The sequence below is a fragment of the Muntiacus reevesi genome, chromosome 4, assembly GCF_963930625.1.
Source record: "Muntiacus reevesi chromosome 4, mMunRee1.1, whole genome shotgun sequence".
NCBI lineage: Eukaryota > Metazoa > Chordata > Mammalia > Artiodactyla > Cervidae > Muntiacus > Muntiacus reevesi.
The window spans coordinates 22369012-22381931 of record NC_089252.1 but is presented as its reverse complement, the minus strand read 5'-3'; the positions used below and the strand labels follow the sequence as shown (position 1 = coordinate 22381931).

The window sequence follows — 12920 nt, the reverse complement described above, 5'->3', positions numbered from 1 at the left end:
ATCCCCTCCCTTTTGAAAACTCCCTCCCACCTCCCTCCCCATCCTACCCCTCTAGGTTAATACAGAGCCCCTGTTTGAATTTCCTGAGCCAAACAGCAAATTCCTGTTGGCTATCTATTTTACATATGGCAATGTGAGTTTCTATGTTACTTGACTTCTGCTTTTGTTTTGCTGAGGACAAGGAGAGCAGAGTTCTGGGAGGTGATGGTAGCCTTTGAGATTGGGGTGTCCATCTGTGATCATTGTCTTCTGCTATGTCGTTGGTAGTCCAGTTTTAGAACTCACTCCACATGGGAGTGTGCTGTCCATATTTGGGGATGGGAAATTGAAGATTCCTGAATTCCCCAGTTTCAGGGTGGACCTTCTGAAATTTTACTTTTGACAGAGGCAATGAAACCCAATAACTCGTTTCTCCTAACGCCTTCCCTTTCCTCCAGCATCTTTGTCTGTTTCCCGCTCAGAAGAGAAAATCAAAGACAAGGAAACCCTTTAAGTTTTGGCTGCTGACTTACTGATCACTGGTGGGGAGAAGGTAAAGGAGAGGAGGAAAAGGACAGGACAGGAAGCGGGCCAGCGGAATGCTCACCGAATCTCCGTTTCTTTCTGTAGAAAACATGCCCTGGTGTCACTATCTTCCCATCTTTACCCCTCAGCCTATGTTTTCCACCAGAGAGCTCGTGAAATGGCAAGTCCTGACAGTGTTTCTGCCTCTGGAGATCCGTCCTTAGGACAGCGAAGGTCTTGTGTTTTTATAGGGTTGTGTACATATTTTCCAAGCTGGTCCACTCACCCCTCATTGTCTCTTCTTCATCCTCCAAAGTGAATCAAACTCCTAATGATGAGAAACAACTAGTACTACCTAAGTAGCCTAGGGGCAAGGAAGGAACGGGCTTTGTCCTAAAACCACAGAAAGGGGGGAACCAGTGACTTCATCCTTAGGAAACAGATCTGAAGGAAGACTGAGTGGACAGGAATGGTGAAACACATCCTCCCCCCACTTTGGAGGATGGAGGGTGGTCCTGTGACGTAGCACTAGGTCCTCTTGAGCTGAAGTTCCCACAAGTCGTCAACGGAGACACCGGCGATCTGGCTCTTACTCCTCTCCAGCAGTCCCTCTCCATCTCAGCATCTGCCTTCTGGCAAGTGCGTGAGCGACTGTGTGGCATGCCATACCCTGCCTCCTCCATCCCCATCTTGTGCCCTCTGTAGTTGAAAATATCTTTAACTGACTCATCTTTCATTCTTCTTCTATCCTCCCTGAACACACTCAACAGCTTTGCCAGGTATTCCTTCCCCACAGCTCCATCTTTGTGACCAGCTAGCCTCCGGCACCATCATCCCCCGCCCCCTCCCTCACCCCCCAACCCCGGATACAGACAAGACTGCTATAGAGATCCTTGACCCCATTTGACCTGTCTGACATGTTCCTATTACATCATGACATGTCATGCTCTCCTTATCCTTCATATTCTAACCATCTTTACTTCTGTCTCTGTCTTCTACTAGATGGGACCCCTTGAAGCAGGAATTTCACTGTATCAGAGCCTGATGCCTCCACATAGTAGGTTAAAGAATACACTAATTAAATGAATGGAAATTAAAATGAGCTAAGAATCAAAACAGACTTTGGAATCCTTCTACCAGTGGAGGAAGTAAGAGTAAATTATCTACTGTGGAATTTCTGGCCACTTGTTCTGTCACTGTAATGGAGTGCTTTCAATAAGTACAGGCATTTTTCACGGGCAGCCTGATCTTCTCCATTCCCCAATAAATAAAGAATATGAGAAGTCAATATTTTCAAGGGAAAAAAACTGGTGTAGTTCCACACTTTGAGTAATAATATCTGCTCTCTGTGGTCTGTTTTTCTTTTTTCTTTTTCCCTCTTACATGATTGTAAATGGTCTTGAATTATCTTTGATCCTCTCTTTCAGTGGATGGCTATTGAAAGGAGGAAAAAAAAAAGCCCAGTAATTGACGGGAAATAAAAATTTTAATATGTAGATATAGTATAGTTTTCTCACAAAGAAATGGAGGTAAAGAGGTTTAATTTTTAAACCTGTTTGCTTATCCTAAATTCAATAGGTTATTGACAAACCTTCCCTTTTAAAAGACATGTCATCTAATAACATGTAATGTTAATAGCTTTTATTTGTTCAGAGTAAATAAAACACCACTGGTAACTACCACCATAAATTTTATGAATGTGGTTGGCTTGCTTACAGAAATTGATTAAGCTTTGGATCCTCCCATACCTATTCTGGTCTAATAAGACTGCCTAAAACACATTTCAGGGAATTCTTGGGCAGAATCACTTTCTAAGAAATCAAAATAAGGAAAGAGTTCAGAGGTATTTTTGTTTCATTTCACTTGAAAGATTTAGCTGCATGCTTAACATATGCATTTATTACATTTGATTTGAATGTGTGATATTTGAGAAAAATGCCATTAAAACAATTTGCTAAAGACCCTTTATACAGAAGACAAAATACAGATACAGCAGCTGACAATTATTTATAAAATGTTTGTGCTGCTGACTTGGGAATTTACTATAGTGAATGGATGAAATACAGCTGGGTATGAGAGCAATTTAAAATGGAATAAAAGGAAATTAAAATACTAGAGTAGGCAGAATAATCCCCCCTCCCTGAGAGAGATGTCCACATCCTAATCATCAGAACCTGTTTTATTACATGTTAAAATTAAGGAGTTAGGTTTGTAGATGGAATTAAGGCTGCTAATCATCTGACTTTAAAGAGGCTGTCATATTTTATTCATATGGGCCTAATGAACTCAGAAGGGTCCTTAAAGATGGAAGAAGGGATAGAAGTGGAGGTCAGTGTTAGAGAGATTTGAAGATGCTAAGCTCCTGGCTTGGAAGATGAAGGGACCCCAAGTCAAGGAATGCAGGCAGCCTCCAAGCTAAAGTAGGTCAGGAAATGGATTCTCCTCCAGAACAACCAGAAAGAAACATAGTCCTTCGGATACCTAGATTTTAGCCTAGTGAGAATTCCAACAGTAGAGAGAGAGAAAATCAGCCAAGATGGCAGTGGTCAGGCTCTCTCATCCCATGGCCTCTCGCTCTTGCCCCACGTTTTGTAAATAATTATGTAATAGCTGAGATCACTTATAGCACTGAGCATGCACGTCATGAGGTGATCGCTTGGCCATGGGCTACTTTTATTATATAAGCTCCACCTCAAAAGCCCTTGGGGCTATGATATGTGATGTTATAGCTGCTTCATCAGGCAGGAGAGAATAAACATGTCTGCAGTTCAGTCTTCTTAGCTCATGCCTTGCCTACCATGCATTCAATGACTAGTGTGTTCAGTGAGATATAGCGAAACAGTTGGCTCTGTGAGCAGGATCAGCAATACATCAACTTATCAGACTGTAATACACTTGTAGTGTTTGGGATAATTTGTTACAGTTGTAATAGAAAATTAATACAGGTACATTCATACAATACCATACAGTCTTCAGAAATAATAAAGAGAATACCTAATGATGTGGAAAGTATTCATGGTATACTTTTAGGACAGAAAAGCAGATGAGGAAACACCATGCAGAGCAAAGTTTTAAAAAGTTTACTTGTTTAGATAAACATTGAAAGATACATTGTAAAATGTTATCATTGCATATAGGGTTATCATTACCATCTTTCTAAATTCCATATATATGTGTTAGTATGCTGTAATGCTCTTTATCTTTCTGGCTCACTTCACTCTGTATAATGGACTCCAGTCTCATCCATCTCATCAGAACTGATTCAAATGAATTCTTTTTAATGACTGAGTAATACTCCATGGTGTATACGTACCACAGCTTCCTTATCCATTCGTCTGCTGATGGGCATCTAGGTTGCTTCCATGTCCTGGATATTATAAACAGTGCTGCGATGAACATTGGGTTCTTCATGGATGCTGGAATTTTCCCCCTTATTTCCTGCATTTGCTAGGTTTCTTTCGTAATCAGAAAATAAAATGTTGAAAATGATTGATCTTAAAACCTGAGACAGACTATTAGCAGCATTTTATCTCCTTTCAAAATATTTTTAAGAAAAGAGATTTTAACTCTCTTTAAATGGTAAACTCCTGTAGGTTAGCTTTTGCTTTACTGAATTTCTGCATGTCAAACATAGTTTAAAACATAAACAGAGTTAATGTAATGTCTACCTGATTTATTTTTGGATTTTTTTAAACAAACTAAAGTTTGAAATCTGGGCCTTGTGAAATTATTTTTGGCATGCCAACACTAATCTATGAATATTACGTTAATGGTACCAGGATTAATTGAAATAACCAGATAGCACCTGCATAGTGACTAAAATCTCAGGTGAATGAACTTCATGAACTTTATGTATGAACATCAGTTAGATAATCCCTTTTCTTTTTCCTTTCCAGATTCACTACTGCACCCATCATGTTTAAAAACAAGTCACTGCCTTTCCTTCATGTGCCGTGTGTTTGATTTTCATTAGTGGTGGGTTTTATGACTGCTCTTTACATCTGTAGAGGACATAAAGGAAATTAAACTTCCATAAGTTGGATAAAATGCTCAGTGTTTAGTCAAATGCTTTATTTGATGTCAAGTGCAGTTTTAATAACTATTATTTATCTTTTGTAGATAAAGAAAACTGTTAAACTTTAGTATAAACTGGTCAGGTTCCAAGTTGGTACAGAATGTAAAGATTTAGTGTGTGTATAGTTGCTCAGTCATGTTCGACTCTTTGTAACCCTTTGGACTTGCCAGGCTCTTCTGTTCATTGGATTTTTCAGGCCAGAATACTGGAATGGGTTACCATTTTCCCTCCTCCAGGGGATCTTCCCCACCCAGGGATTGAACCTGCATCTCCCATGTCTCTTGAATTGCAGGTGGATTCTTCTGAACTCTAAGGGAAACCCTGGGAGGTAACAGACCCTGGCTACCAATAGAGGGGGCTCCAGCACCAGGCCTGCCTGGGTCAAATGAGGGCTTTAGTTCTCATTCTCTTGGGGCTCCTAGCAAGGTACTTCATCTTCATGAGCCTTGTTGTAAAATAAAAAGTGACTATCCTAATCTCCTAGTGTTGTCAGAAGTAAAGGAAATAAATGCCTTTTCCACGTGTAAATAATCAGTAAATGGTGGCTATCGTTATCTGAATGCCCTTTTTATCAAATTGTTACTTTACACAACTTAGGAAAGTTCAGTATCTACTTGTGTTTGAATCCTCTGCCATTACTTCAAGGAATGTTTCCTTACTAAGTGTGATAAAGTAATACATATGTGTCAAGAAACAGTGGCTGTATGAAAAGCTGTCAGAAGTGACAGAAACATCTATGTGATCTCCATATGTATGATAGTTTTCTATCACCTCATTTGAATGAGAATATGAACCTGCACTGCTTGATAAAGGGGATGTGACAGAGAATTAAAAAAAGACCAGGGTGCTTTTCAGGTACAAGTTACAAAGGAAAACAGAGTGGTACATGGTTTTGTCCTCAGAGCTCTCCTAGGGAAACAGTGGGAGTCCTGGAGCTCTTACTCTTTTAGATAAATGTGCAAAAAGCAGAAGGCATGGGGGGATTTAGTTCTTGGTGGATGGGTGTGGGAGTTATAACTTGAAAATGAAATGAAAACAGAAGTGCCTTGCTGGCACTTGCCTTCTCCAATCAAAGTGCCTAATAAGGATCACTATTATGGATTTTTATATATAGGTGGAACCCAAACCTGGGTGTTACTTTTTGAAATAGTAACCATGCCAAAGCCTCAAATACTATTCAATAACAAATCCCAAAGCATAAAACAGGGACTTAAAACTGGTATGTTTTTCCCAAAATGCTAAATATGACTTAAAGAGCCAGATTAGTCATGTTAAAATGGGGAATAAAAGATACATTCTTAAATCATATTTAATCAAATGAAATACCTATGGTTTGCTGATTTGCTTTACTCCTTCTTGGAATAAGTTATTTACTAGCCTGCATATGGAGATTCTGGGGGAACTTGGGATGCTTTTGAAATATATTTGAATTGTTAATTCTGTGTTAAATGTAGATATAAAATAATATTTCATATGATTAAGAAAATTTATAAGTTTTCACAATCATTGTTTTAACACAGAAATCTGTTTATTAAACCCAACAAAACAGAAAATTATACCAGCCCTCAATATTTTGAATTTTCAATTAAATAAGCAAATTCTAAATCCACACCTTAAAAGATGTTTGTGCATCTATGTATTTCCAAAATACTCATATTTCAATAAGATTTTCACATTATATTCACCAACAGTATCACAAAAGTTTTTTTTTTGTTTGTTTTTTTGTTTACATAACTGTAAGGAACCATAATTCTAGAAACACTAGAAGAAAAAAGCATAGCAATGTCCACAGTTACAAGAAAAAGTGCACATTACTTGGTCACAACCACAGTCATTACTTGAAAAACTATATGTAACAAGTAGTAAGAAATGTCACTGATGCCTTAAACTTATCAAAACCCAAATGACATAAATTTTACATGAAATAAGGCAAATTCAGGAATGCACAAAGAATCTGTAATCCAACCAAAGCTAAACAACAGAAAAAGTGTACAAGAAGCGTAAACGAATGCACTCCTCCCTAAATATTTTAAAAATAGGCTTGCCTCAGTGCACAAAGAGAACACCATTCATGTGTATACAACACTATAAAATAAGAAGGGTCAAGTATGGGAGAGAGGAGGAGGGGACAGTTCATTGTAAGTTGCGGCTGTATCCACTGAGAGTTCTTTACATCATTTTTACCTACAAGTGTAAATTATACAAATCGTTTCAGGAGAGGTAATGTCTCTTTTTGGAAACTATTCCTGAAAGAGAAAAGAAAGCAACACACAAGAGTGCAAATTTTCAGATTGTCACTTGCAACCTCTTTAACATTCAGTCATCAACATCCAATGGCTGCTAGAAGGATGCCTGTAAGACAGCAGCGGCAATCCGGGGAGAGCAGCTGTAAGAAATCAAGGTGTGATTTTTTTTTTTCAATGATATGTCTCTTTTGAATATTAAAAAAATTCTGTGGTGAAACCGCTATGGTAAAGCTGCAGTGCTGAGTGGAATGCTTGAGAGCAGCATGAGTGCAGAAATGCAAGCTTCTCTTGGAAGTAGTTCCTGATGTGACGATTTAAAGAACATAGGTAAGGGTATCTTTTTTTTTTTTTTTTCCCCCAGCATCAAGTGTTATTTTTGTAGAAAGAATTTGGAAAGAGGAGAAGGCAAAGGGATGTGGAAAAGGTACTTACAGTAGTTTCTCAAAACAGTTTTCTTTTAGGACCTATGAAAAAGTTACCAAAGTAAAAATGACAATTCTGAATGAAAAACAAGTTTTCTTTTTATAAAAATTACATTTTTTTTTTTAAAATACAAGATCCTTTTCATTGCTATATCCTGTAGCAACAAGAAATTTTGGCTTTTATTTATTTATTTTTTTTCCAGATACTGCAGCTTTCAGTCCAGTAAGTCAGAAGCAAATTCCACTAATATTTCAGCTGGACTTTGAACTATTTTTTATACCACAAGCTTCTTCTGTTTTATCCTTGAGTTAGGAATACACAGCCTCTTTTTTTTTTTTTTTTGCCCCAGATATTTTTGCGGGCACACCGAAACAAAAAGCAGTAGGCTGGACACATTAACGTATCTCAAGTACTTCAGAGGCCAGGGTTCCTTTGAAGCACCGAAACACATCACTTTACGGATCAAGGAAAATGTGGCATAATGGAAGTATTTCTCTTAAGACTGTGCAGTTAAGACCAGACGCATCTCTGCTGGGAAATCAAATGTCATTAGTGGAAACTGCAAATTTAGACCTCAGTGAAGAGGATCGTTGTCGGACTCAGTTCTGTTGTAAAATAAGATTTTCCAGTTCATCTGCGGAACGCAGTAAAAATGCGGCGGATTCTCGATATCCCGCAACCAGCTGTCTCACTGCGTTGATTTCAGTTGGACTCAGCTGAGGTCTGGAGCTTGAACTGCTAGATGATCCTGAGCTGGTTGCCAACTGCCTCTTCATGCTGAGATCAGTGGGTCCTGGAAAACAATCAGCACAGATGAGACACAAAGAAGTTTCTTCCTAGTATCTTGAACATGAGCACAAAATAAATTAGTTGATTTAACTCAGCTATTCTTTCATGAGAAGCTACTGATACCCTTAATCAAATAAATACACCTGCTCTCAGAAAGATAGCTTGCCTGGAGAATCCCAGGGACAGAGGAGCCTGGTGGGCTGCCATCTATGGGGTTGCACAGAGTCGGACATGACTGAAGTGATGTAGGAGTAGCAGCAGAAAGATAGACAAGTGACATGATGGGAAAAGAACAGTTAGGTTTTTTTAGACTCTGGTCCAACCACTCTGGTGGTTGCTTCTTACTGCAGAAAGACACTGAAGACCTTAATATTTAAGTTTTCCAAAAAGTACATATTAAATCCATCTTTAACGCATAGGAATTTCTCTAGACTAGTGGAAAATGATGGAAATCATGAACACTTTTTATTTGCTACATTTGTTGACAAAGCATGTGGACCTGACCAATTCAGAAGTGAGCAGAGCCTACGTGATGAGGCTAATGACCCCAGATTACAAACTTGACAACCTAGAACAGAGGAAAGTGAGGGCCCCAGGAGTTCAAGGATATGTTTAGAGGTCGATAACTGATAAGTGGCACAACAGGGATATGAGTTGGGTATTTTTGTTTGTTTGTTTCAGGTCAATGCTTTGTATGCCAGGTTGACTACACTGAAGTTGAGAAGTACATCGCTTTAGAAGTGTATTTTATATATATGATTAGCATAAACAAGACTTGGAATGCTACTTTAGGTATTGTTAAATACCTGAAGGGGAGAGTGGGATGAATTGAGAGAGTAGCACAGACATATGTACACTACCATGTGTAAAACAAATAGCTGGTGGGAAGCTGTTGTTTAACAAAAGGGGCTCAGCCAAGTGCTCTGTGATGACCTAGAAAGGTGGGAGTGGGAAGGGGGAGGGAGAGATATGTATACGTGTAGTTGATTCCCTTTGTTGTCCAGCAGAAACTAACAACAGTGTAAAGCAATCATACTCCAATAAAAACTCCAGTATTTATTTGCATAAAATAATCATATGCTCGTATCACCGACTGGATGGACATGAGTTTGAGCAAGTCCCGGGAGTTGGTGATGGCCAGGGAAGCCTGGAGTGCTGCAGTCCATGGGGTCGCAGAGAGTTGGACACAACTGAGCGACTGAACTGAATGATATAAATCAACTTTTTGATGACATTTTAGAAATTTTTACTGAAAAATAGTGATTTAAAACTCTTCAATTATTTGTGTTTTATATGATTATTATTCTTGCCTGGAAAATTCCATGGACAGCAGAGCCTGGTGGGTTACAACTTCATGGGGCTGCAAAGAGTCAGACGTGAGTGAGCAACTGAGAGCACACACATATACCTAGGAGTTCATTTTTATATTCTTACCTTTCATCAAGCAATTATTGTAATTATTAAATTTACAGTAATAAACTTAAAATCCTTGAAAAATATTCTTAAGCACATAAGTAAAGGCATGCTCCAAAACTGTAGTGATTCTAGAACTTGAAAGTATTTTAACAGAATTTTTTCCTAACCATATTATAATTTTTCAGATAGTAAGATTCATTTCCTAAACTAAAATGAGAGGTGTTATTTCATCCTTCTAGTTCTCTGAGGCATAATGAAGACAAGTCAAGATCCATCCTCTTCCACCCTCTCTCCCAAAGGGAGAAAAGGACTTCTGTCAGCCAGGAGGCAAATGTCGCATAAGAGGCGAGTAGCTTCACTGGGAATTTAATTAGGACAGAGACAAGAGAGGCACTCAAGAACTCTGACATCTGAGAGAAACGTCTCTCCACTTCTGCCATGGCCTTTCAAAGCTTTGATTTTTTAGTGGGAGTTGACTGCCATTTGTTCTCCTGTTCACAGAATCATGACACAGATAGAACAGCTAAAAGGGAGAGGCAGGGATGCCATGCTTGCAAACAGGAATACTGAACAAGCAAATCATTAACAGCTACTGTTTGGGAAATTCTTAGTGGATTAAGAAAGCATCATGACATAAGAGGAGTTTGGGTCTCTGAATTAATCAGCTTTAAATTTTACTTTTTCCTTTACATTCGAGAATCCTAGTACAAATATTTATTTAAAGTATAGTTGATCTACCATACTTTCATTTCTGTTGCACCGTAAAGTGATTCGGTTACATATATTAGGTTTTCCCTGGTGGGTCAGATGGTAAGGAATCTACCTGAAGACCTGGGGTTGATTCCTGGATCTGGAAGATCCCCTGGAGAAGGCAATGGCTACCCACTCCACTGTTATTGCCTGGAGAATTCCATGGATAGGGGAGCCTGGCGGGCGACAGTCCAAGAGGTCGCAAAGAGTTGGACACGACTACGCAACTAAGACTTTCATAAGTATGTACATACATACACATATTTTTCACATTCTTTTCCATTATGGCTTATCACAGGATATTTAATATAGTTTCCTGTGCTATATAGTGGGACCTTGTTGTCTATTCATTCTATACATAACAGTTTGCATCTGCTAATCCTAAACTCCCAATTCATCCTCCCCACTGGCAACCACAAGTCTGTTCTCTGCCTAGTACAAATCTTTATGGAAGAAAATTAAACGGATTTTCCTCCCAGTTATGTAGATACCCAGTATCCAACTGACTGACTGTCGTTATTTTATAAGAAGGTGTAACATTTTGTGATTTCGCTGCCAAGATGCTGACTGACATCTCAAACTGGAATTAAGAAAGGGTGGGGCAAGGGCTTCAGTTCCTTTTGGGGTGAGGGAGGTTGTGATTTCATTCTAATATTGCAGTTTATGGATAACTCCGCACCTCTGGCTCAAAGGTCTGCTCTCACAAACTGCAACATGGCTTTCGTTTTCTTTCAGATCATTAGTGACACTGGCAAACTCTAGATGGCTCAGCAATTGAGAAGCCATTCACAGCTCTACTTTTCATTTTGGAAGAATGTTGATTTCATTATCTTTGGTTTTTTCGGATCTACAGGATTAGGACTGAGAATATAAATCAAAAGTACAAGGAATTCTTTATGTGACTGTTGATTATTAAAATCTTCAACCTTATGAGGTTGGTTAGTGAAGCAAAAAAAAAAAGAAAGAAAATATTCACAAATGAATAAATTATTTAGTGACTACTCAAACAGCCCTTCCCCATTTTTCACTAATATTCATTTCTGCCTCATTGAGTCAATGTCATACTTGAGTGGTTTGGCTTAACCCAAACAATATCATGTAGTTAGAATGCATGTCGAGTGTAAAGCAAAATTTAAAAATTTATGAAGATACTGAATTTAAAGAAGTCGAAAACATTTTGGTGACCTGATCAAATTACAGACAAGGCCACTGAAAAGTGTGCTTCTAGAAAAGCAGAAGCAGTTAATAAGAAAATGAGAAAGGAAAATGTCCCACTAGATGCTTCAAGAGAAAATAATTTGAATATCAAATGTTAAGGCATACATTTAGGAAATGTTCAACGCCAATTTTCTTTTTGCAGTTCATAACACTTTTTTTCCTATTGTTATTTTTTATTCATTAAAAAAAAACTTTTATTTTGAATAACCAATTAACAATGCTGTGACAGTTTCATGTGAAGAGCTTAAGGACTCAGTCATACGTATATATGTGTCTATTCTTTCCCAAACTCCCCTCCCACCCAGGCTGCCACATAACATTGAGCAGAGTTCCACGTGCGATACAGTAGGTCCTTGTTGGTTATCCGCTTTAAATACAGCAGTGTAGTGCAACTGACCCTTGAACACATGGGGGTTAAGGGTGCCCACCCTGTGCCATGGTTGAAAATCTCCATGGAACTTCAAATGTGCCTTCTGTGTCTCTGGCTGCTCTGCCTGTGTGGAGTCAATTAACTGCAAATAATGTGCGTACATGCATGATAAGTCACTTCAGTGTAGTGTCCGACTCTTTGTGACCCTGTGGACTGAGCCCACCAGGCTCCTCTGTCCATGGGATTCTTCAGCAAGAACACTGGAGTGGGTTGCCATGCCCCGCTCCAGGGGATCATTCTGACCCAGGGATTAAATCCATGTCTCTTATGCCTTATGGATTGGCAGGTGGTTTCCTTACTACTAGCGCCACCTGGGAAGCCCTGCAAATAGTGTAGGACTGTAGTATTTGATATTGGGGGAAAAAAAAACAACTGTGTAAGAGGATGCACACAGTTCAAATCCCATACTGTTAAAGGTCAACTGTATGTAGTATTTTAACCCAAATGATGCAGAGCTTAACGTTCATTCTGAAAAGTTTGTTGTTGTTCAATTGCTCAGTCATGTCCAACTCTTTATGATCCCATGGACTGCAGCATGCCAGGCTTCCCCATCCTTCACCACTTCCCAGAGTTTGCTCTTGACTAACACCGTCTTGACTAGATGGACCTTTGCTGGCAAGGTAATGTCTCTGCTTTTTAATATGCTATCTAGGTTGGTCATGACTCTCCTTCCAAGGAGCAAGCATCTTTTAATTTCAAGAGTGCAATCACCATCTGCAGTGATTTTCAAACCCTAAAAAACAAAGTCAGCCACTATTTCCACCGTTTCCCCATCTATTTGCCATGAAGTGATGAGAAGATCATTTGCCATGATCTTAGTTTTCTGAATGTTGAGCTTTAAGCCAACTTTTTCACTCTCCTCTTTCACTTTCATCAAGAGGCTCTTTAGTTCTTCTTCAATTTCTGCCATAAGGGTGGTGTCATCTGCATATCTGAGGTTATTGATATTTCTCCTGGCAATCTTGATTCCAGCTTGTGCTTCCTCCAGTCCAGCATTTCTCATGATGTACTCTGCATATAAGTTAAATAAGCAGGGTGACAATATACAGCCTTGACATACTTCTTTTCC

At 38.9% G+C, this 12920-nt stretch overlaps 1 protein-coding gene across 6 annotated transcripts in view; it reads right to left on the bottom strand.

Moving 5' to 3' along the window:
- Positions 1-7847: 7847 nt before the first annotated feature.
- Positions 7848-12920, bottom strand: part of NOL4 (nucleolar protein 4) — a 451497-nt gene continuing 446424 nt past the window's right edge. For all 6 annotated transcript variants that reach the window (XM_065935126.1, XM_065935125.1, XM_065935127.1 and 3 more), the window contains one exon: positions 7848-8041. In XM_065935126.1, coding sequence (XP_065791198.1) covers positions 7848-8041 — 194 coding nt within the window. The remainder of the gene's footprint in view (positions 8042-12920) is intronic.